The sequence below is a fragment of the Maniola hyperantus genome, chromosome 1 (assembly GCF_902806685.2).
Source record: "Maniola hyperantus chromosome 1, iAphHyp1.2, whole genome shotgun sequence".
NCBI lineage: Eukaryota > Metazoa > Arthropoda > Insecta > Lepidoptera > Nymphalidae > Maniola > Maniola hyperantus.
Genome location: NC_048536.1, coordinates 5,710,210 through 5,735,333, shown reverse-complemented (window position 1 = coordinate 5,735,333; position 25,124 = coordinate 5,710,210). Strand labels below are relative to the sequence as shown.

The 25,124-nt window shown below is 37.2% G+C and overlaps 1 protein-coding gene and 1 long non-coding RNA gene across 4 annotated transcripts; one reads left to right on the top strand and one right to left on the bottom strand.

Annotated features, from left to right (window-relative positions):
* Window positions 1–85: 85 nt before the first annotated feature.
* Window positions 86–23,734, bottom strand: vari (MAGUK p55 subfamily member vari). 3 transcript variants are annotated; one of them, XM_034969583.2, is made up of 12 exons: window positions 23,548–23,733; window positions 15,521–15,618; window positions 14,691–14,840; window positions 13,864–14,055; window positions 12,836–13,066; window positions 11,916–12,014; window positions 11,423–11,581; window positions 10,836–11,046; window positions 5,587–5,757; window positions 3,666–3,811; window positions 3,407–3,481; window positions 86–1,712 (listed from the first exon to the last, which is right to left on the bottom strand). In XM_034969583.2, the coding sequence occupies exons 1-12, from the start codon at window positions 23,627–23,629 to the stop codon at window positions 1,536–1,538; spliced, it is 1,791 nt and encodes a 596-aa protein (XP_034825474.1). In that variant the 5' UTR covers window positions 23,630–23,733; the 3' UTR covers window positions 86–1,535. The 3 variants fall into 3 exon arrangements, with proteins under 3 accessions (XP_034825474.1, XP_034825484.1, XP_069357699.1); XM_034969593.2 differs by lacking the exon at window positions 3,407–3,481 and having other exon boundaries at window positions 23,548–23,734; XM_069501598.1 differs by lacking the exons at window positions 15,521–15,618; window positions 23,548–23,733 and adding an exon at window positions 15,120–15,236.
* Window positions 6,982–9,467, top strand: LOC138403198 (uncharacterized). The gene is made up of 3 exons (XR_011237486.1): window positions 6,982–7,221; window positions 8,007–8,188; window positions 9,262–9,467. It is a non-coding gene; the product is annotated as an uncharacterized lncRNA (long non-coding RNA).
* Window positions 23,735–25,124: the final 1,390 nt, after the last annotated feature.

Here is a 25,124-nt window from a genome sequence, read left to right as displayed (position 1 = left end):
AATGTTTTAAAATTAAATAAGCGTTTTATTTTATTTGCAAATAAAATAAAAGGAGCAGCACAGTGCGCAAAAATAAAATAAAGCATAAAGTTACATAATGTATATTGAATATCATTGATACAATAAAATTTACAGCTAAATAACAAAATAAAATGGACGGAATGTAAATTTCTTAGTGAAATTCAAGCTAACATTAAGTTAAGCTGCGATTTAAATATGAATATCTCTGGTAAAAGTACTTAATACCTAGCGACGACTTATATTATTAAAAGCTGCTAAAATGTACATAAAATATTCTATTTTTATTTTTAAAATAAAAAATTGACAGAATAAAATATTTAGTGATGTGTCTTTGTAATGCAAAATCTTAGTTCTAAGTGGCAACATTTTTTAAGCTAAAATAGTTAATATACACTGCACTTACAACAGCTTAAAATAAAGATAAGATATTTATATAGATAGGCCGATACTATAGCAAAAATATTATACTACTTGTGTTGTTATATTTCATACTTAAATGCACACAATTATAATAATCTTAAAAATAAATTTATCGTTTATCTATCAATGGCTCTATATCATACAAAAACACTATACTAATTTAATCGAAATAAAATGTTGGTGGGATACAATAATTTTGAACACTTTAAAAATAAAATTGTGATAGATTCGAGTTATTCGGGTGCGTCAAGACTTATAAATAACACAATAGTATGGTTTTATGGTTTCATAGTTATATAACATGTTTTTGAAGTGTGGACACATGTTATAATTAACAAATTGATATGTTAAACAGCTAAAGTTATATAACATGCTGTTAATCTACGTTCCCGACTCACCTTTAAGATAGGATGAAAATAAAAAATAAATCTAAAATTGTAACAATAGACAGTAGACTTATTTCGATGTAACTATATTGCGTTGGCAACACTGATTAAGAAGAAAATTAAAAAAAAAGTAAATCACAGGAATGATATCAGATGGTTTAATTTTCAAAACTGTTCCTAATACGCGTATTATAATGTTAAGGTTAGCCGCACTTTGGATGCGTATTCTTACGAATTTTACTCGTATGAATACGTACGAAAACTGACGAACAATACCTATCTTCCTAGTATTATGGGAGTGCGTAGACTGGATATAAATACGAATAACTCGCACCCAGTCTGCGCGCTCCCGTTGTACTTGGGAAGTGGATATTGTTTGTGTGTTGCGGTTAGTCTTACAAAACATTCTATCCCTTTTTTAAATCTATGTTTTTGCCTTAATACATAATGAGATTACTTTTAAATACAATAATAATAATACAACCATGTGATGATGAATTTGGTCTTAAATTATCATAAACTATAATATTTAAAAAACTTAGCTAGGACAATAGGATTAGGTTTCAAAATTTTGCAGGAGTAAAAAACATAAGAAATATTGCGTTACATAATTAAAGAAGGATAAATAAGGCTGCACTAATTTGCAGGTGTAGTGCCGATATGCCAAATTTTGGGCTACATAATTAAAGTATGATAAGCAAATTAGGGCTAATAAATCCAAGTGACGGGCACCCATTGGTGATCAGTCGAGAGCGAATGGAGCGCGTCCATGAGGCGCGCGTACGTGGTGTCCGAGTTGCTATTGGTGAGCACCAGATCGATGTACTTTTCGTATTGCCGCTTGACGCGCGCGCTTTCCTCTAGAGTTTGCTTCATGTCCTCTTCCTGTATAGAGAATTGCCTTGATGTAGTGTTGAAGTGTTTAATATGTTGGAAGGAGTAGAATTCTTTATGGAGCCAATAAATAATTTCTAAACTAGGGTTGTCGATTGTCCATGATTTTTTATTCAACAAAGATATTTTTTAATTTTAACAAGACATAGGTGAGATTTCAGATCACCGGAGTTCAGTAATCACCCTAAATTCTTGGTATTGTTTCTCAAAAAAATAAATAACTACCTATTAGATGATGCCCGCGCCGCAAACGCTGACAGACAGAAAACATTGATAGACAGACAAACTTTTGCATTTATAATATTAGAAGGTATGGATTTTGGAGATGATTTCAATTTGAACTCAAATGTAAGATTTGTAAGCGAAGTTTGCTTACTGAGTTAATATGTTTAATTTTATTTATGAATACTTACAAATAAAATACCTCATGCGGTAGGTAATTGGTAAAGCAAACACTTAAAAAATTGGAATTTTTCGCGGAACAATGCAACGATTTGAAGGCCCAGCTGTATTGCTTAAATCTACCAAGCACTAGACCTTATACTATTATAACTATTATTTTATGCAAAGGCCGGATACATAGGACGGATTTATTCTCATGCTGATCATAGGCGGTCAATATGTAGGTATACATATCGAATATAGTCCGTACAAAATGAATTCTCACGCGCCATTTTAACTCTATGGGTTGTAACGTTGTCACTGTACTTACTGAATTATCCTAGTTGTGCGTTGCAGGAGTGACAAACGTTATCAGATTGCTATCTATCATGTCAAAAGTACCGTTCACCTTTAAAATCAGTACCCTTATTATAAATGCGACATTGTGGCTAATTCCATTGTACACGATCTCTAAACTAAACTAAAATGTCACGCCTAAATCTATTGCTATCCCTTTCATAATGTTGCTTGCGGAAAAGGATGGCACTAGATTTAGACCTGTTAATTTAGTTTAGTTTAGAGATTGTGTACAAGAGAATCGGCCCCAGTGTGTTTGTTTGTTGGTTTGTCCTTCAATCACGTCGCAACGGTGCAACGGATTGACGTGATTTCTTGCATGGGCATAGATAAAGACCTTGAGAGTGACATAGGCTACCTACCTACCTTTTATCCCGGAAATTCAAAGAGTTCCCACGGGATTTTTAAGAAACCTAATCCCATGCGGACGAAGTCGCGGGCATCAGCTAGTAAGAACTGAAATCGTGCTTATGACATGAAATTGGACACATAAGTCAAAATGGCGCGTGAGAAGTATTTTTTACGCATTATACATATAATTGTTACGTCGATCGGTCAGCGCTAACAAGCGACAACGCTGTCTACCTTCGCGGTGGATCGCCAGTACCGAAGATCAGCGTGTGAAAGAAAACTAGCAATTTTTATATAATATATATGTACGTTTGTTTTTCATAGATAAAAAAGGTTTTAAATACATATCAAAAATTGCGTAACCGCGGTATGTTAACTCAGTACTGAAGCGACTGTTCAATGGCATACATATCACTAATTTCGTCACTGGCAGTAAGCGAGACCGTGGCCGAGTGGTCAAGGCATCGGGCGCGAACCCAGAAGATGCAGGTTAGATTCCTGCCAGTTACGCAATTTTTGATATGTATTTAAAATTATTTAGTAATTTCCTTGAAGTGTAGGTAAAACACTAAAAAATTATAAAAAAGGTTTGTTACCTCGTAGAGAGATGCGAGCGATTCCAGTGTGCGTGCGCGCCGCGAACTGTAACGTATGGAGCTCTGCCGGTCGAACTACGCATGCACAACAAACATAATATAATATCATCTACAAACATGCTAACACAAAAAAAATCTTCATTCATGTATAAGTTCCGCAAATTGCTAATGCTTAGTGACGTCAGCACTAGACTGAACACAAGACGTTTACATGTATATAGTTATCTTCAAGTAACAATGCACGAGTATATCAAGTTACCGTCAGGTTCCGGTTGGAGGCGTAGGTGAGGTTGCGCAGCTGCTCGATGCCGGGCGCCTCGATCATCACGACGTAAGGCAGGAACTCGCTGCTGTTGTGCAGCAGCTTGAGCGACTGCGGCGCGCAGTCCAGAATGCACATCTTACCTGAACACAACATTTTCATCATCATCATGGTCAACCCATCGGCGGCTCACTACAGAGCACGGGTCTCCTCTCAGAGTGAGAAGGGCTTTGGCCATAGTCTACCACGCTGGCCATGTGCGGATTGGTAGACTTCACACACCTTTGAGAGCATTTTGGAGCACTCTCAGGCATGCAGGTTTCCTCACGATGTTTTCCTTCACCGTTAAAGCAAGTGATATTCAATCAATCAAAACGCACATAACTCCGAAAAGTTAGAGGTGCGTGCCCGCGATCGAACCCCCGACCTCCGATTAGAAGGCGGACGTCCTAATCACTAGGCTATCGCCTATCACAGCACAACATTTTATACAACGTAAAATTTTCCCGCAGTGAAATGATTATGTCTTAGTAGCACAATCGATTAATGGAAAAAAACCGGCCAAGTGCGAGTCAGGCTCGCGTACCGAGGGTTCCGGACTACAGTCGTATTTTTTCGACATTTTGCACGATATTTCAAAAACTATGATGCATAAAAATAAATAAAAATCTGTTTTAGAATGCACAGGTGAAGGACCTTTCATATGATACCCCACTTGATATAGTTATCTTACTTAGAAAATTGAAAATACAAATTATTAGTTCATGACCACAATTTAATTTTTTAACCGACTTCAAAAAAACGAGGAGGTTCTAAATTCGTCGGAATCTTTTTTTTTTTTTTTATGTATGTTCCCCGATTACTCGAAAACGCCTGGACCGATTTTGAAAATTCTTTTTTTGTTTGAAAGGGTATACTTCAAAGTTGGAAGAAAGGTCCCATTTCAATTTGGTGAAGATCTGATGAACATCTTCGAAGATAGATACTGGAACTCCTCAACGGATAAGAGTAAATTGCTCGCGATCAGTGTAATAGCTTAGTAAACAGTAGATTTTTAACCAGTCATAGCATAATTCCATGGGGCCACTAAAAATTGTGAAATAATTTTTTTTTACAAAAAAAAAAAAAACCGACTTCATTACACAAACACTAAAAATTGAAAAATAATTTAATTTATTACCGAATATATTAAGTATACAAGAGTTAATATAGTTCCATAATAATATTTTTTGGGGTCGGTGCCAATGAGGTGCCATTGTGGAGTCCCATAAAAATATGAAGTCTAGACGATTCGCGCAGCTAAAGCTAATTGGCACCGGCACCAAAAAGTATTATTATGGAACTATATTAACTCTTGTATACATAATATATTCGGTAATAAATTAAATTATTTTTCAATTTTTAGTGTTTGTGTAAAGAAGTCGGTTTTTATTTTTTTGTAATTTTTTTTTTGTGTGATGTAACCACAAATTCACGTTTTTCAGATTTTTCCCCAAATGTCAGCTATAAGATCTACCTACCTGCCAAATTTCATGATTCTAGGTCAACGGGAAGTACCCTGTAGGTTTCTTGACCGACCGACAGACAGACAGACAGACAACAAAGTGATCCTATAAGGGTTCCGATTTTCCTTTTGAGGTACGGAATCCTAAAAATTGATATGGGTGTAGTTTTTGGTTAGTTTAGGTTAGGTTAGTTAGGGTGCTGGTACTATGTATTACAACAAAAATTACATCTATTTTCAAATTATAGATAATCATAGTTAAAAATTAAATCCATTGTGTTCCCCAACAAATGCTCCGCCTGCGCGTCGTGATACATCACCTCGTGCGATACTAACCAATATGATGAGCCGTGCCGAGCCCCTCTAATGGTTGCGATGAACCTGAAGGAAGGAAAACGTGATACAAATACTAACCTTCCTTGATCACAGCTCGTATGGAGTCCAAATGTGTTCCGTACAGATGCCCATTGTGTTCCCCATACTCGAGGAAGCGCCCCGCGTGAGCGTCGCGATCCATTTCCTCGCGCGATACGAACCAATATGACGCGCCGTTCTCTTCTAACGGTCTAGGGGGACGCGATGTATCTAGAACAGAAAAAAAAGCCGTAAGTTGTCGTGGGACATTCGTCAGAAGCGCGAAGTTTATGCATACTCTCTTTTGCTTACTTATATGGGCAAATGAGAGGGAGATGCTGGGTTCGATTAATTTTGCACGCCATGCTTGGCAGGATATGTGACTGATTACCTAATTTTTAAGACCCCATGTAAATAATATGCATGTACCTACCCTACCATATCTGTGCAAAATAAATAAGTGATTATGATTATGAGAAATTACTTACTGTAGGTAAAGAAATAGTCTACGATGGAAGCTTATTATTTCAGTCGATTGCACTGGTTAAGACCTGTGACTTTCCTTGAGCTAAGTTGGTAACTGAATGGTTAACCAACTTTAGAGGTTAGAATTTGGCCTTTTCGTTTCCTCCATGCCTCGAAAGCAAATGGGGGGAAAGACAAAAAGGAGGGGGGGGGGACACTTGACTCTAATAAAAATTAGCACTTTAAAACATCATATTTTACAAATGAATCTAGAAATCGAAAAATGATGTTCCCACACCCTAAAGTATTTTTAAAAGATCTATTCAACGATACGCCACACTATGGAGTAGACGAGAAAAAAAAAATCATCCCCACTTTACATGTAGGGGAGCTACCCTAAAAAAAATATTAATCAAAATTTTATTTCACCACTTTGTCGGCGTGATTAATATTTATACCCATGCCAAATTACAGATTTCTAGCACTAATAGTCTCCGAGATTAACCAAGGACGGACGGACCGACAGACGGACGGACATGGCGAAACTATAAGGGTTCTTTGTTTACTGGGGAACCCTAAAAAGAATTACCGAAATCGGTACAGCTGTTCTCGAGATTTGCGCTTAGCAACACATTCAGCGATTCATGTATTCCTTGTTTATAAGTCCGTTTTAAGATAGTTTTGCGAGGCATTGCTTGCTCTAATCTGATAGTGTGATCTGATAGTGTGTCTGATCTGTGTCTCAAGACAGAATATCAGAAGGCCAAATTATTACATTTAAATAAAAATTTTCGTAATTCTTTTAACATAATACCTATTATAAACATAGGCGATCGAGCATAATTAATGTAAGAAATAAATAATTGATGCGGCGTAAAAGAAAACGCGCAACACCTGTGTTGCGCGTTTTCTACGTGGGCCAAGCCGATTGGTCCACGTAGTTCGCTATGTGTCCTTGCTTTTAAAAACGTCAACACATTTACTACTTCTGTGTACTTATACCACCACCACCACTTTTTGCCTTTTGTATTGTAAAACGAAATTAAAAGTCTGCTTGGAGCAGCACAATCACTTGTATCACAACACAATAACTGTGTCACGTGAACGTGTCTTAGTACCTATCGTTACTGTTACTAGAATAATTAATTATTGATTTACATAATTAAGTTTACCATAAAGTTGATACGAGCTATACAATGTTCCGACCAGCTCTTGCAGTGATGGTGTTGGGTAAGTCTCAGTTAGACATTGACTGCGATCATACCTGGTGGTAAGACACACAAAGGTGCTACGAAAACTAAAAAACTCAATCATTAATTATTATTTCATTATACGTTTTAATTTTTTTTCTAAAAGAATGCTACCCCATGTTTATGATCCATAATAATATTATAAATGAGAAAGTGTGTCTGTGTGTCTGTTGTCTGCTAGCCTTTCACAGCCCATCCGTTCAACCGATTTTGACGAAATTTGGCTTGCATACTGGAAAAGAAACCCAAAGAGTTCCCACGGGATTTAAAGAAACCTAAATCCACGCGGATGTAGTCGCGGGATCATCTAATAATAAATATTTCTCTTTCCCCTCCAACTAAGAGTACAGCTTGTGCAACGGGTAGGGCTAGGGTTTGAACCACCGACCTTTCAGGTTTCAGTCCGCTCCTATAACCGGTGAGCTATTGAGGCTCTAACAAAAAGTTTGTGCTACGAAAGTTAAAGATTTTTCTATAATTATTTACGTACCAAAAGTAATTATTGTATAGGAACAAAAATATGAAATCGACACTAGAAGAAAACGTCTCTTTAATAGAGATTTCTTCACCACCCCCACGTGCCCGGGATCGAACCCCTGACCTCCTGAAGGCCACCGTTCTAACCACTAGGCTATCACTGCTAGGAAAGGGTTTTTCAGCACAGTCTTGTGTTTAATTTTATTCGTTTTAACTTCATGATGAACTTCTGTTAAATAATACCTAATTGCACATAATCATCTATACTGATACAATTATTAATTTCAGTATTGTCCGTGGCATACTCGATATGTCGTGAAGGTTCTTGCCCGACCATCAAAGAGGGCGAGGTGGGGATATGCGCGGAGATGTGCGGACCCACGAATCCGTGTAACTGCCCGCAAATATGCTGTCCCACCGCGTGCGGGGGCACCACGTGTGTGGACCCTATGATGGATTCGTCACACTAGGTGAGTCTCTACAGTCACAGTAGCGCGAGGTGGCCTGCGGACCCACGGCGCCGTGTAACTCGCCGCAAATGCTCTGTTTCACCGCATGCGGCGGCTCCATGTGTGTGGACACTATGACTCTAAGAGATTTCGTCACACTAGGTGAGTCTCTACAGTCACAGTAACGGGAGGCGGCCTGTGGATCCACGGCGCCGTGTAACTCTGACGACCTCGCTGGCGCAGTGGTAAGCGCCATGGTCTTATTAATGGGAGTTTTATAATTTCTAAATTTCTAGTCTGGTCTGGTGGGAGGCTTCGGCCGTGGCTAGTTACCACCCTACCGGCAAAGCCGTGCCGCCAAGCGATTTAGGGTTCCGGTACGATGCCGTGTAGAAAGGGGCATGGGCTTATTAAAAACTGCTATACCTCTTAGCCCGCTTTCATCTTAGACTAGTCACGTACCACCAGGTGAGATTGCAGTCAAGGGCTAACTTGTATCTGAATTTAAAAAAAAACTCGCCGCTAATGTAGGTACTGTCCCACCGCGTGCGACGGCACCATGTGTGTGGATCCTATTACGAATCCACTATTACTTTTATCTATATCTAAATGTATCAAAGGAAAAGGTGACTGACTGACTGACTGACTGACTGACTATCTATCAACGCACAGCTCAAACTACTGGACGGATTGGGCTAAAATTTAGCATGCAGATAGCTATTATGAAAGGATTTTTCAAAATTCAACCCCTAAAGGTGTGAAATAGGGGTTTGAAATTTGTGTAGTCCACGCGGACGAAGTCGCGAGCATAAGCTAGTATTATATAAAAGGAAAAGCTGACTTACTGACTGATCTATCAACGCATTACGCACAGCTCAAACTACTAGACGGATTGGGCTAAAATTTTGCATGCAGATAAGTAGCTATTATGATGTAGACATCCGCTAAGAAAGAACTTTTGAAAATTCAACCCCTAAGGGGGTAACATAGGGGTTTGAAATTTGTGTAGTCCACGCGGACGAAGTTGCGGTGATTAAGCTAGTACATTATATGTATAGATACAGCATTAATTCATCTATGTTTTCCAATTCCAGTGAAGCCAGGAGCACAGGCGGCTTGTCCTAAGGTGCGCTGGTGCAGTGCACCCCCACTAAAATTATATGTATAAAAATGTGTTTTTAATCAATATAATATAATACCTATTTCTACTTAATTGGTTATCGTAACACATTATTTTACTTACCTAGGTGCCTAATATACCATAAATAATATTTAGTACTTCCCTATTTAACTATAGATATCGAAACTTGTGCTTGTACTGACTACAGCTGAGTAGAGCGATGTCGCTCCTATGAAATAAATGTTCTTTCTCGTCACGTTCCGACACGTGAAACAAAAGATTTTGTATGAAAAATTAGGTTTGTCCTTTTCATGAAAGAAGTCCCGTGGTGATTTTTGGAACTATGATGTCGGCGGACTATGTTGGCGGTGATTGTCGGCCATGTTGTCGTTCGTCGATGTTATCAAGTTCGTTTGTTGTGGTAGATTTTTGTGAGTTTTTAACTAGCTTAGTGCATTTTAAAGATTGTTTACAATGCCATTATGTCACGCGATTACAGCGCTGCGTCTGGGGGACCTCTTTCATGAAAAGGACTTTAAATATCGAGCGCCGCTCCATCTGTGCTACGTTGCCAGTTCGTAGGGTTCGGAGCTTAGAAAGATTTTAGAAATTAAAAACAATCCTCGGGATCATGCCGAGCGGACAATAATGCGATGTTGCCGATTTTATGTAAACATCCGTGAAAGAATTGTCACCGGCGTCACGTTACCTCTGATCTCAGTTACTTTGCGTGCGAAGGCAGCTGTTATTCGGATCGAACCCCCGACCTCCGATAAGAAGGCGGACGTCCTAACCACTAGGCTATCACAGCTAATTATATATTTGCAGCATATTTACATAGCTTTACCCATTATGGCCACGTAAGTATAATAATTTCTGTATGCAACCACCACACTGGCACGGCGACAGGCAGCTGATGGCTAATCGGCATTCTATCACGTCGTTGTCACGCACAGCACACATTCCGTATTTATACTTATACTTTACTAGATGATGCCCGCGACTTCGTCCGCGTGGATTTAGGTTTTTAAAATCCCGTGGGAACTCTTTAATTTTCCGGGATAAAAGTAGCCTTTGTCCTTTCCCGGGATGCAAACTTTCGCTGTACCAAATTTCGTCAAAATCGGTTGAACGGATGGGCCGTGAAAGGCTAGCAGACAGACAGACAGACAGACACACTTTCGCATTTATATTATTAGTATGGAAGTATGGACTTGGATAAAAATAATGACGTACGTTGAAAAAAATATTAATATCCACCAAAGATTTACAAAGTTACGGGCATTTTAATTTTGGAGTGGGAGGGTCTTCTACCCCTTTCTCGCAAAACGAAAATTTGTATGAAACCGCACGAAGCTACTATGGCATTAGTAAGGTGTGACGTCAAAATGCTATATCGCTATCTCTGTCTAATCAGAAATATTTAAATGCTTATAACTTTTTTGTTATTTGATCGATTTAATTAATTTTTCAGTTTACGTCATTATTTTTATCCTAGTTTATAATAAAAAATAAAAAAATTGGAGTCAAATACCCAACTATACTTACGCGGTACGACGGCTCCAAACCGGTCGGGATGGTCCTGAATCATGCGGTTCTTGATCGTCCGTCGGCCCACTCCACGCGTGCCCACCAGGGCTAGCACGCGGCGCAGAAAGGGCGGCGTGCGCGCCACCTCCTCATATAGCGCTAACTCAGCACCTTCTAGCTGTACGCTCGAGCGAGACTCGTACACGAATTTCTTTTTCTTTCTTGATATCTGTTGATATAAACATAAAAATTACAAGTAAAGTTAGTCACATCATATTCGATTACTTGTTGTTCGTTGAGTCTGGATGGAAATATAAATGATGACTTCTCTACAAATTGGTCACTAATAACTTGTGTGGTGGAAGGCTTTGGCCGTGGCTCGTTACCACCCTACCTGCAAAGCGATTTAGCGTTCCGGTACGATACCGTGTAAAAACCAATGGGGTTATGGGTTTCATAAAAAAACGTTTTCATCTTATACTGCAGCATCACTTAGCATCAGATGAGATTGCAGTCAAGGGTTAACTTGTATCAGAATTTTAAAAAAATCTCTCAAATATAATTAATGCTGGTTGATTTACATGAGATTATAGCTATTTACTTACTCTTGCACCACATATACTAATTTTGTGCACAAAGTCAGCTTCGGGAGGCACATAGGCTTTACGCCTTTCCTCCAACTCTGGGGACGGGATCAAGCCCACAACATCAGGTTTCTCTACATGACTCGCCTGCCACCAGTTAGGATCTTTCCTATCTGATACCTACAAGGTAATAAAACATTCATAAATGATGATATCACACTAGTATTAAAGGCGAAAGTTTGTAAGTGTGTCTGGTGCGTGTGTGTGTGCTATAGTTTTAAGCTCGTAGCTTTAGTTTTAAGTTTGCGTAATAATTATCACCACTATATCTTACAAATCCAACATCTGACCATCAAAGAGTAATTTACTACCTATTTTGAATAAATCATTTGACTTTGACTTTGTGTGTGTGTACCGATCGGGGGTGTCCGGATATTAAGCGCCTATAGGTGGTGGTCTGTGTTTGTGATACTGAATGAGGTAGTGAGGTAGGTGAGTTAGATCGTATACTTACTTGTAAAATATCACCTTTCTTAAATTCTAGACCAATTTCTTTACACGGAATTAATGTGTCTTCAGCAGGACTGTAGTCAAACAGAGCTCGCATGTAGCACTGTAACATGAAATTAATATTCATTAATAAAAAAATTGTAGATTAGAAATATATTGTAATATCCAATATTAAAATTATTAATAACTAGTTGATGCCCGCGACTTCGTCCGCGTGGAATTGGGTTTTTAAAAATCCCGTGGGAACTCTTTGATTTTCCGGGATAAAAAGTAGCCTATGTCCTTCCCCGGGATGTAAGCTACCTTTGTACCAAATTTCGTCAAAATCGGTTGAACGGTTGAGCCGTGAAAAGCTAGCAGACAGACAGACAGACAGACTTTCGCATTTATAATATTAGTATAGATTAATAATTATTTTGAAGTACATATATTTTGAGATTTGTCTTGCAGAATTCAGTGACGTAATATATAATATAATATGGAATAGTTTTAAGCCATTCGCGCCTTTTTTGACGAGTGCTAATATGTCTATGTCACAGAATTCTGGAGCAAAAATAGTGCAGTGAACTTTCAAATTTCCGGCTTATCCTTGGTAACTTTGAATTCACTTTATACAATTTATAATGATTTGAAGACCATTTATTTCTATGTAAGTGACATGTACTAAGTAAGATGTTTAATTAGAGTTTAAAATTGATTAAAATTTATGATTAATTTAAATCTGCCTTTAGAATGACATTACGGCTCTGTACAGCGTTCTCTGTCACTCATACCTATATGACGTTTTGTCAGTCTCAACAACAGAGACAATGCTCTATAAATGTGCTATCTCCTTCTAAAGGTCGATTTGCATTACTTTCTGCCGCATACTGATCTAACTCGTGTAATTTGCCCTAAAGTACAGAAGTAAAATTAACAACTCACGCTAAGTTTATTAGTTAATTGAGCATTTTTATCTTTAAGATTAGGTCCAACTTTGAGCGTTACTCTGTCATTGGGCTTAGAGACTGCCTCCTTCAACTGTTCCTCCGTGTCTATCTGTATTCCGTCCACTTCTAACAGCACATCACCTACACTAAGCAAGGCTTGTTTAGCGGCCGCACTGCCCGCGAGAATTCTTGCTACAATTAATTGACCATGTTCATCTGTTGTCACCTGGAATATCACAATTACTATATTAATTTTATTGTATTAATATATAAAATTCAAAGTTCTAACTGACTGACTTATGTATCAACGCATAGCCTAAACCGCTGGCCCGATATGAAATTTGGAGGGTGTGTTCTTTGTAAAGTGTAGGTGTCCACTAAGAAAGAATTTTTCGAAATTCCACCCCCAAGTGGGTTAAATGGGGGTAAATTTATGTAGCCCGCGCGGACAAAGTCGCGAGCTTAAGCTAGTTTGATAGTATGTCACTATAACACTAATAATTTATAGAATATCCTAAAATATTTTGAAATACATAGTTTTGGGCAGTCGAAAAGTGACAATTGATATTTGAATGGTGACCATGCATGGGTAAGCGCAGCATTGTAAAACCCCTCACTAGGTGAAAAGGCCGCTGGATTGTGTTCTGTGGTAATCATTGTAAGAGACTTATGCCCAGAAGTGGACATCTATCAATTGTAAAACAAAACAATGACATTTAGGTAGTAATTAACATACATAGAGATCTCAGACTACTAGAAACTGCAATAACTTAGCCTAAATTTTAAAATAGAATCTTGCTGTGCATGTAAATTCGAAAAATCCGAAGTTTTAAGGAGAAAGTATGTAACATTGTAAGTATATTTAATTCCAAAACAAATTTTGGTTAAAATCATATGTTATCTCTTAAACCAACACACATGCTAAAATTAAGTTTTGCCATATGCTGCTTTGCTTTGCTTGCAAAATGCCATCAAGATAGCAGATTTTGCATATTATACAGCTGTACATTTTTATATACTCACAGTTAAACCTAAAGGCTGCCCAGGCACCTTCCTGAGCCCTACAACTTTGACTGTCTCCACAGGCATGTCTCCGTTTTGATCTGGACTGAGATCTGAAGCCTCCGCAATATCCTTTAATGCTGTCTTTTCATCTATGCCTGAACCGCGCTCTAGCCAAATCTTGCCAATTTGATCATGTGCATCTATAAGAGCCTAACAAAATAAAATTATATCAATTCTCTGCACAACTGATGGAATTAGTTTATCACACACATGAAGACACGAAGGATTAGTTTATCTTGTAGAAATAGTACATTGGCACCACAGGAAATCATTTAAGTGACACCTTGACTTAGGTATATCTATTTATACCATATTGTGTGTGATACTAATTAGTAATTAAAAACACATGTTATTATAATATTATTAAGTAGGTACCCATTACTACAAAATAAAGTATTGTGAAAAATTTATATTAAGTATAATTATATACAAAAGACAATGTCAAAGCCATTTATACTTGTTACTTATTACAGGAATATATTAATTAATGTGCCTAAGTACTCTTTTAGAACAAGAATAAATTATAGAGGCTTGTTTTTAGTGATGCAGCAAACTCAATAAGTACTTTTTTATCTTTTAGTAAATTGTTAAGTATATTTGTAGGTTTAATTTCCTGAAAAATTTTAGTTGCATACATTAATTTGTAGAACAGGTTTTTATCAAGGAAAGTTGGCAAACATCCTTTGTGTCTACATTGACTTTATTAATTTTTGTAACCTTAACATCCACAGTAGCTTTGTATATTTGTTACACGGTTAAATAAAATATAATCAGTCAATTCCTACCTTAAAATGCACCCTGGATAATAATATCGCAAGTTCTGCTTGTTCAATAGTCCGTATGTTCGTGCCACGGTATTCGCTTAGCAGTCTTATTATGTTTACATTATCCAAAGACACAGGTTTCACGATCAAATCTTCTTCAGAATCGATGGACTGAAAAACCAGCACCACAAAATATCTTTAAAAAATGGACTTGGTATAAATCTTTGTTCGAATTTCGAATGAAACAAAAACACGACCGACGTTCGACTTTAGGCGTGGCACTTGTTTATAGTCTGAATTTGTGAATGAAAATTACTACGTTTACTGCAACACGTATATTGAAATTGATTGTTTAGATTTCCTAAATAAATTATATGTACAAAACTAATCTTATCTAAATAAATAAGCTTTTAGGAAAATAATAACGCCAGCAAATAAGTACACACCCACCTATGATTCTCATAGTAATTACTCAGTTCACAATGAGTTTTCCTGCATGGTATTGGGAGTCGTTATTACGTATTGTAATATCAGCTTTATTTCTATCTTGTTAGGGTTGATTATAAATAACAGATAACGGTATAGTACTTCGACACGGAAACAGAGTATCGATTCTTGTGTCTGTCAAACTCATAAAACAAATTCAGACAAATTCTTATAGCTGTCATCTGTCAAGTAAAATCTGTCAAAATGTTTGGCTTTGTAGAACAGATTAAAAAATAACTAAGTCAATGCGTTTAATTTAAAATAACCGTTCAACAAAAGATTGTGGCTTATGCTTATATTATTATTATTCCCACTAGCTCGCTCTTCTTAATTCTTATACTTTTTACATAATATATTATTCTCACCGCATACTTTCTACCGAAGTCCGGGCTTTCTACTATGCTTTTTAGAAAAATAACCTCATGATTGGACAGATCTTCTTCAGGTTCTTGGTTTTGCTTTTCTGCGGGGAAAAAAAAATTAAAATCACATAATAATTACTTATGTATTTATTTAGAATTTTAAGGAAACTGTATAATCTAATACAACATGATGACATAATAATTTATTAATTACTAGCTGATGCCCGCGTCTTCGCCTGCGTGGATTTAGGTTTTTTAAAAATCCCATGGAGTTTGATTTTCCAGGACAAAAAGTAGCCTATCTTCAGTAGCTCTGCCCCGGGGGCCGGGATGCAAGCTATCTCTGTGCCAAATTTCGTAAAAACATTTAAACGGATGATTCTTTAAAAAACCCGTGGGATCACCATGATTTAGGAACGCAATTCCTTACAGGATCAGGTTTGAGGAGTTGGAAGCCAAATTTTTTTTTGGGACAACGTCGCAAAGTTTCTCTATCGATTAAAAAAAAAAACTACGCAAGTCGGTCCAGAAATTTCGGAGATTTCGGTGTACCTACGTAGGTAGAAAACACAACTCCTGACAGGTTTATCACAACAGGTATCTATTATATGAGTTATTATCATTCGCAAATCACTATACCTACCTAGTCAAAATCTCAATTCGAGCATAATATTATTATACTTCAAGCCTGTTCAACGGTTTGGAAAGCATGAAACATGAAATAGTGCATCGAGGACCAAAATTATACCCCCTTTGTGTAAAAGCCTTTCTTTCGCACGACTTATCCCGTATCCGTCTAAATTGGCATGCTGTAGCCACCTATAGGTACTTAATTTGAATTATATAATGACTTGGCACTTTGGATTTGAGTAATGTAATTTTTTTGTATGATTCTCTTGGTAGTTCAATAAAATAAAATAAAAATAAAAAGCCCCTTCTCTTGTTTCGGGTATTGAAAATTAAAACTACTTAGCTACATATTTTTAATTATATAAAAGTTGGGCCCATGCTTAATCCTAGGATTTTCCAGTCAAACCTAAGATTTACCAACGAAATCTTCCGATTTACAGCGACATCCAGCGAAATGATTGAGTCGAGTAAACGCCGAAATCACAAACTTGTTTTATCATTTTAGACTTTTGCATGTCTCTGAGTAGTCGTGTCTAAGGGTGAGATCTATAGACCTGACTTAGCTTAGACTTTTTTTTTTTTTTTTTTTTGTCGTAAAGCACTGTCACCAGTACTTTACTACCATTACAATCTAGCCTATGAAAGAGGCTAATAAGCAATATTATATTAACCTAAACTTATAAACGTACTTATACCTAAGAATCTGTCCATTGACTTAGCTTAGTTTATAGTTAAGATACCTTATTGGAAGACACTTTGTTCTTGTGTTCTTTAAATTGCACTAGCACTATGCTTTCACTTTGTTCGTGTGATCTTTGATTTGCACTAGCACTACACTTTCACTATAACTACACTAGCTCAAAAGGCTTAGTCCTCTTAAGTCTACGTATTAGGTCTGTGTTGTCGAGGAGCTGGATAGCCTCGACGTTAACATGTTCATGGAGCCTGCGTTCGTGGGATTTAGCGTGTTTGCTAATAGCTGTGTCCACGAAGCCCATTTGGAGATCGCGATGAATGTCTACATTCCTGACGTACCAGGGTGCATTGACGATACCCCTAAGCACTTTATTTTGGAATCGCTGAATTATTAGTAAATTGGTCTTTCTGGTACAGCCCCACAACTGGATACCATAAGTCCACACTGGCATTAGGACTTGTTTGTATAATAGTATCTTATTTTTAGTTGACAGTGATGAGTTTCTGCCTATGAGCCAGTACAATTTTTTGTACCGTAACTCTAGCTCTTCTTTTTTCTTCTTGACATGTGCTTTCCAGCGTAGCTTACTGTCAAGAGTCATTCCAAGATATTTTGCCGTGTTAGCATAGGGTATCTTTTGTTGGTCAATATAAATGGGATAATATTTTGGTATTTTATTAGTAAAATCAATATGGGCAGACTTGGAATCGTTAAGTCTTATTCTCCATTTTTTCGTCCATTTATGTAGTTCATTTAGAGCTATTTGAACTTTTCCCGATGCCTCCTGGTGAGTATTACCCACAGCTATGATAGCAGTATCATCGGCAAAAGTAGCGATGGTATTGTGATCGGGTTGTGGAAGATCACACGTGTACAGGAGATAAAGGACAGGTCCCAGAACGCTTCCTTGAGGTACTCCAGCTTTGATCACCTTGAGTTTGGAGTAAGCTTCCTCTTGCCTCACTCGAAATACTCTATCAGATATATATGATTCTAATATGTTTGCAAATGGTTGAGGAAGTAATACTTTAAGTTTCTGAACAAGACCTTCATGCCAGACTTTATCAAAGGCTTGTGCTACATCAAGAAATACGGTTGAACAGACTTTCTTTTCTTCTAGTGTTCTTTCAATTATATTTGTTATTCTGTGTACTTGATCGATTGTCGAGTGCTTTTCCCTGAATCCAAACTGATGGTCAGGAATCAGATTTTTCTCATCTAATATAGGTTTCAATCTGCTGAGCAGTAGCTTCTCAAAAAGTTTTGAGATAATTGGTAGCAGAGAAATTGGTCTGTATGATGTAACCTCATTTGGTGGTTTGCCTGGTTTGGCAATCATAATTACTTCTGCAACTTTCCACAAATCAGGGACGTGCTTAATTCTAAATGCTGCATTAATCAGCGTCGTTAATTTTACGATTCCTTTTTTTGGAAGGTTTCGCAGGATTTCTGTAGTAATAAGATCATATCCTGGAGTTTTTTTTAAGTTCAGTTTATTAATCATACTGAGTATTTCCTTTGGCGTTACTAGTTTAATGGGAGAGTTTTCTTGATTTGTTTCCATCGTAGAAAAATCAATGTGCTCTCCTTCGTTTGGTTGAAATATTTTTTCGAGATGTTCTGCAAATCTTTTAGCTTTTTGCTCACTATTTCTTGCCCACATTCCATTTTCTTCTTTAATTGGAGGAATATGCATACATGGTCTTTTTAAATTCCTAGTTGCTTTCCAAAGTGAATATTCGGTACTCCTTTCACTCGTGAGGCTTTGGAGATAACTGTAGGTTGACGAATCATTAAAGTTTTTGATTTGTTTCTTTAGTGCCTTAGTCAAGTAATTCAGCAACCTTTTATCAAGTGGAGATCTTGAATGATGCCACTTTTTTCTTTGCCTTCTCTTTTCAATGATGAGTTCAAGGATATTTTTGGGATAAGCAACCACTCCTTGGGGCTTTTTCCTAAGCTTTGGTGTATTATTCCAAGCAGCCAGCTGAATATCTAATACAAATTTTCTTACTTCTTCGTTCAGTTGTTCCGAGTTTTTAAGCGGCACATTTAAGTTAATATTGTTAGTCAAATCCATTTTGAAGCTGTCCCAGTCTGTATTTTTGTTTACAAGACCAGGATAGGTTTCTTTATATATGATTGTGTCACTTAGCGTTAAGAGAATAGGAGAATGATCTGAATTCATGTCGAACATTTCATCAATGTCTAGATATTTTGTTGATATGTTTTTATAAATAAAAAAGTCAATTAGGTCTGGTATTTTCATCGTATCTGTAGGCCAGTAGGTAGGCTTACCTGTACTTATTACATCGCATTTTAAATCTTTAATGGCACTTAAGAGTTCTCTACCTTTTGTAGTAGTCAATCTGGAGCCCCAAAAGGTATTTTTCGCGTTAAAGTCACCTCCAATAATAAATCTATGTCCAATTTTCTCGAGGAAGTTCACATAATATTCTTTTGAAATTGAATGCCTTGGGGGACTATATATAGCTACTACCGAAAATTCGTATTTTGTAGTTTTGACCTTCACAGCTACTGCCTGAATTTCCTGTTCCTCATATTGGAATTCTTGATAATGGTACAAATTTTCTTTAATTAAGATGGCACTGCCGCCTCTCGCTGTATTATTTGGGTGTATGGCATGGTACACTTTATAACTGTTAAATTTAATAAACGATTGCTTAGTAAAATGTGTCTCAGATATTAGACAAATATCAATCTTTAGTGTATCAAGGACTACTTGTAGCTCTTGTTGATGTTGTAGTAGTCCGTTTGAGTTCCATGCAAATATTTTAAGCTTATTATTCATTTTTTTGGCTTATTGGTAGCCTTATTAGCGCCACTTTCAAGTTTTTGCAATCTTTCGTCAAACGAGGACATGTATTTGAGAATTTCATCTAGTTTGCTCTCCATATTTCCCTGGGGCAGTTTTGTGCTTGGCAAATTTCTAGAGACTTTTTGAGCATAAGTTTGATGTTCACTTTTGTTCGTGTCTTCATTAGTTTTAATTATATGGGAATTAGTAGATTTCTCAGGTTTCGATGAACGCTGAGGATAAGATGAGGATGATTTTGATGATTTTTAAGATTCTTATTTTTTAGGATCTGCATTTCTTTGGCAACCATGCAACCCCGATAGTTAGCAGGGTGCGCTTCACCGCAGTGTAAGCATTTGGGTTTTTCTTCTGCTGGCTTAGTGCAGTCTCGAGTCAGATGTTTTCCTGTACATTTTACACACCTGGCCTCTCTGGCACAGTATTTCTGCGTGTGACCATATGCTTGGCATTTTTTACACTGAGGTACCAGTTTTGATGTTTTGATAGGGTGAATTTCAACTTTACACCCTAGAATGTGTTTAATGTCATAAATTTTATTTATATCTTCTACATTATTAAATGTTAGAGTAAACATATTAAGCGGCTCTTTATTCTGCCATCTTAGTTTGTTCACTGCATTTTCTATTTTATAACCCTTGCTTTGAAGGTCTTCAATTATTCTTTTGGGCTGGCATGAGGCAGGCAATTTTTTAGCCATAACACGAATAGGTCTTTCTTGTTTATTCTCATAGGAATGCCACAGAAATTGATTTTGAGTTAAGATTTTCGTCAAGGATCGGTAGGTGTCCTCATTGGTAACGTTTATTTTGACATTCTTTGCGTTCATCATTTTTAATGTAAAATCTGATGAGGCTTCGGGAAGATTTCCTGACAGTAAGTCAAAAAATGTTTGATAGTTTTCCACACCGGACACCATTATAGGCGGGGGTAGTGGTACTTTCTTAGTTTTCTTTTTTTCATTTTTACGCGTTTCTGTGTTTGACGTTTCGAATTCTCTACTCTGTGACAGAATGGGTGACGTGCTTAGTTTCCTTTTTTTCCTACTCTTCACTCTTATCCATTCTGTTTCTTGCGCAAGTTCCTCTTCGTCCGTATGATATTCAGCAGATGGACCCGAACTTTCTTTGTATCCGGACGTATCCATTGGGTTGTTATCCTTATTAGAAAGGAGCTTAATTTGTTTTTGGAGCTCCAAAATTTGCTGCTCCATTTTTTTAGTTATAAGCTGGAGTTTTTCATTTTCAGCTTTTTTTTCTGTAAATGCGTTAAAAAGCAAGCGCTCATTTTCCGTTTTTAATTCTATTTTTATATCGGCCATAGTTGCAGGAACCAAGTAGTATAGCGATGATTATTTATTTTATAATAAACCTGACGCGACGAAACGCGGAATTAGGTCATTTTGGCTCACGCACGGCCGCGGCGACGGTCGGATCGCGGCGTCAGCAGTTTTCGCTGTTATTGCGGTAAAGACACGGTCGGTTCAAATGAAAACCAAACACTGACTGAGCTTAGACTTAAGACAGAGTTATAATGAGGTGTGAGATATCTCGCACATAAATCTGTCTCGTTTTAACTGAATCTTAAGTCTGAGAAAAGTCAAAGTGTCTATAGATCTCAGCCTTAGATGAGACCGAATGAAGGCTGGTAAAAGTCCGAAATTAAGGCGAGTCACCGAGGCTAAGCGGAAGAAACTGGTTTGCTAGATCAAATGTTTTAGGTATTTACTATTAAATAATGGCCTTGCTAAAAATATACAATATACCTAAAGACATTGTCTAAAGAATGTGCTACTTTGATACACAATAGGAAGTACTGTAGTGTATACTTCACTCGATCAAATAAAATCTTGAAATAAGCCGAACTAAAAGTCTAAAACGAATTATTTAATACTAAAATTTCTGACTTGGCAAATAATTTTTATATGGAAATATTTGTCTTTAAGTACTACGGAGAACCTGCTAAATTTTGGTTTTCAACAGGACTTCTATAATTTATTAAATTCAAATTTAACGTTTGAAACACAAAATTTGAACGTTGCTAAGCGGTTTACTTCAAAGCCGCGCTGCCCGCCTCGGTGACTCGCCTTAACGATTATTATTAGATAAATAAATAAGCCCGTAGTTCGGGCTATACCTACAGTACCTACACGGCAGAAATTAAGGTACATCGACTTTTAGGAACAGATAGCGGTTTTGTAGAGCATTGCCTCTGTCGTTGAGACCGACAAAACGTCACGTAGCGCGTAGGTATGAGTAACAGAGACAATGCTCTTCATAGCCGAAATCTCATTCTAAAGGTCGATGTATATTATTTTCTGCGCGTACTGTGTAGTATATGTATAGGAGTTGCATGTATCATTCAGTACCCATATTATAAATGCGAAAGTGTGTTTGTTTGTTGGTTTGTCCTTCAATCACGTCGCAACGGAGCAACCGGTTGACGCGTGTTTTTGCATGGTTATAGTTAAAGACCTGGAGAGTGACATAGGCTACTTTTTATCCCGGAAAATCAAAGAGTTCCCACCGGTATTTTTAAAACCTAAATCGACGCGTACGTACATACAATAAACTGAAAACTGTACCTACCTACTTTTTACATTTCAGCCTTTTAGGTTTACATACTCAGATTTTTTGCGGCCTATCTTGAACTTATTTTTAAATTGCTAATAAATTAAGAGAAATCTGTTTTTGCAAATATTTTTTTCGTCAAAGGAAATATAAATCGTTTAACCTTCATTGCTAAACGGCTAAATCGATAACATGACTTACACACATACCGGAGTTCGTCATATTGCATATAAATATAAACCCTACCTCTACATGAGTCTACTTGGAAGTCGGAACATACATTGTTGAGGACTAAGTAGGTAAATATTTTTGTCTATGACTTATTTTAGATCTAACTCGTCCGCGTGGATTTAGGTTTCTTAAAAATCTCGTGGGAACTCTTTAATTTTTCGGGATAAAAAACTGTACCAAATTTGTAGAACTGTTGGGCCGTACAAAGCTAGCAGACAGACAGACACTCTCGCATTTATAATATTAGTATGGATATGGATGAGCCTCATTATCATCAACAACCCATCGCCGCTCATTAGTGAAACCGGAGCCGGGTCTCCTCTCCAGAGTGAGAAAAGTTTGGCCATAGTTTCCTCATGATGTTTTCCTGCACCGTTGAAGCAAGTGATATTTAATTGCTTAAAATGCACATACCTATAAGTACCTAACTCCTAAAAGTTAGAGGTCGGGATCGAACCGCCGACCCCCTGAATAGGAGGCTGACGTCTTAACCACCAGGCTATCACCGCCTTACAATAATGATGAGTCTTAAAACATTTAACTCCAAAGTAGAGTTTAATTTCGTAGTTACAGCAAAGCAATTTAGCGTAACGGTACGCCGCGCCGCGTAAAGGGTCACGATGAACGGATATGATAGTTTTATTAAACTTTTGGATATTTAATAAAATTGCCATAATATAGGTATCCCTTCAGATTTTCACTTACCATCAGGTCAGATCGCAATCAAAAGGACATCGAATAAAATATTAAAAGGGTATTTTTTTCATCAAGGAATGAAAGCTTTTTTAAAAACTTGAGAGATTTCAAACTTTTTATTTAGTCGCGTAACTAGAGAAGGTTTATTTCATGTACCTAAGTATAATTATTATTTACGTACCTAGTGTATGTACATACGAAATTTTAATGAAGGTAAGCAATTTAAAATTTAAAACATAGGCGTCAAGGTAGGTAACATTAATCAAATAATCATAAACTGCATTCTTAATTTATGCACATTCCATTAACTAATGCAGATAGTATGCATGACAGTTTTGAGGTTAAGTTTCTTCGCCGACAAGCAACTCACCGTCATCGGGGGGCTTATTGCCGGCGTAGTCTCTAAACCCCCGCCAGTTGACAGTGTAACGTCCACTGCGTCGCACCATCATTTGTATGATGTATCACAAAGGGTAGGTAATAACGACCACGTAGTATTAACACTAGAGATTCACGATCATCGCCCGCTGCAGACGTGCGAGGCGCTCGCGGGTGCGTGTAAACGTCACAGCGTACAAGCGGCCGTGCCGTCAGCTGGCGAGCCGGCGACGCGTCACGGCGCCCGCCCGCCCTCGCGCATGCGCTTTTCAGTTTCAGCGCTGATAAAGAGCTGTCCCTTTATTACAATATTTTGTATCGATATAATATCTAGATATACTAACTAACTACCTCTCTAGTTTCGTGTGGTAAAAAACACAATGAAATGGCTAATTTGTTACTTAAATCAAAACTACTAAATATAATCTTATCTTAGATAAGTATAATCAATATCAAATTGACTGATGAACTTCTAAGTCATTAATCTGCAGTCTCTAACGGCCGAAATTAATAAGTTATCTATCCACGATTTGTTCTACTAAAGATACAAAGCCATAACTCCATACAAGCTACCACAAATCTCTATCCTAAGTAGGGCAAATCGTGGATAGTTAGCTTACTAATTACGGCCGTAACTCAAAATGTTCGCATCAGTTTCGATTCAGCCGTTATTATTATTATTATTATTAGTGGAAACTGTATTTATCGTATTGTATCTTTAATTTAGCGAACCTAAGACAAGATTTTTGTTGATAAACCATTTTTTTTCTATTATACCTGGATAGTAAAGACGTGACGGTTATAATTTTTAGCTTATTTCGTGGTTTAACGACATATTTTAATGTAGATAACAGGGCATGCACAGTAGTGAACTACCCTCTTTCTTGTACTTTTCGCTGGAACTTTAGGAGCTGTCCGGCATCTATCAACAAATAAAACGAGCTGTCCGCCAAATATCGATAAATAAAACCATCAAATTGATCGTGGTATGTACCCGTTATCTTCTAAATATATAAAAGGTGACTGACTGGCTGACTGGCTGACTGGCTGACTGACTGACTGACTGACTGACTGACTGATCTATATCAACGCACAGCTTAAACTATACGGATTTTTGAAAAATCAACCCCTAAGGAGGTAAAATAGGGTGAATAGTCCACGCGGACGAAGTAGCGAGCATAAGCTAGTCTACATTAAAATACGTGACTGTTGTTTTACAATAAACAGAGACTGAAATAATATGTAGATACAGTTAGAAATGATACTACGGATATTTCATTTTGATAATTTAATTATGTGAAAGTTTGCATATTTAGATGTTTTTTCATTCCTTCACGCCACAATGACTGACTAGATTTGGCTGAAACTTGGAAAAAAATAGTTTATACCCTGAATTAACATATACTTAGGCAACTTTTTATTCCGGACAATCAAAGAGTTCTCGCGGTATTTTTGAATAAATCTATATCCACGCAGACGAAGTCGCCGGCATCGACGAGTTAACAATGACATAAAAAAAAAGTCCAAGTAATTTGTTCGTTGAAATGATCAAGGTATACGAGTTTAACG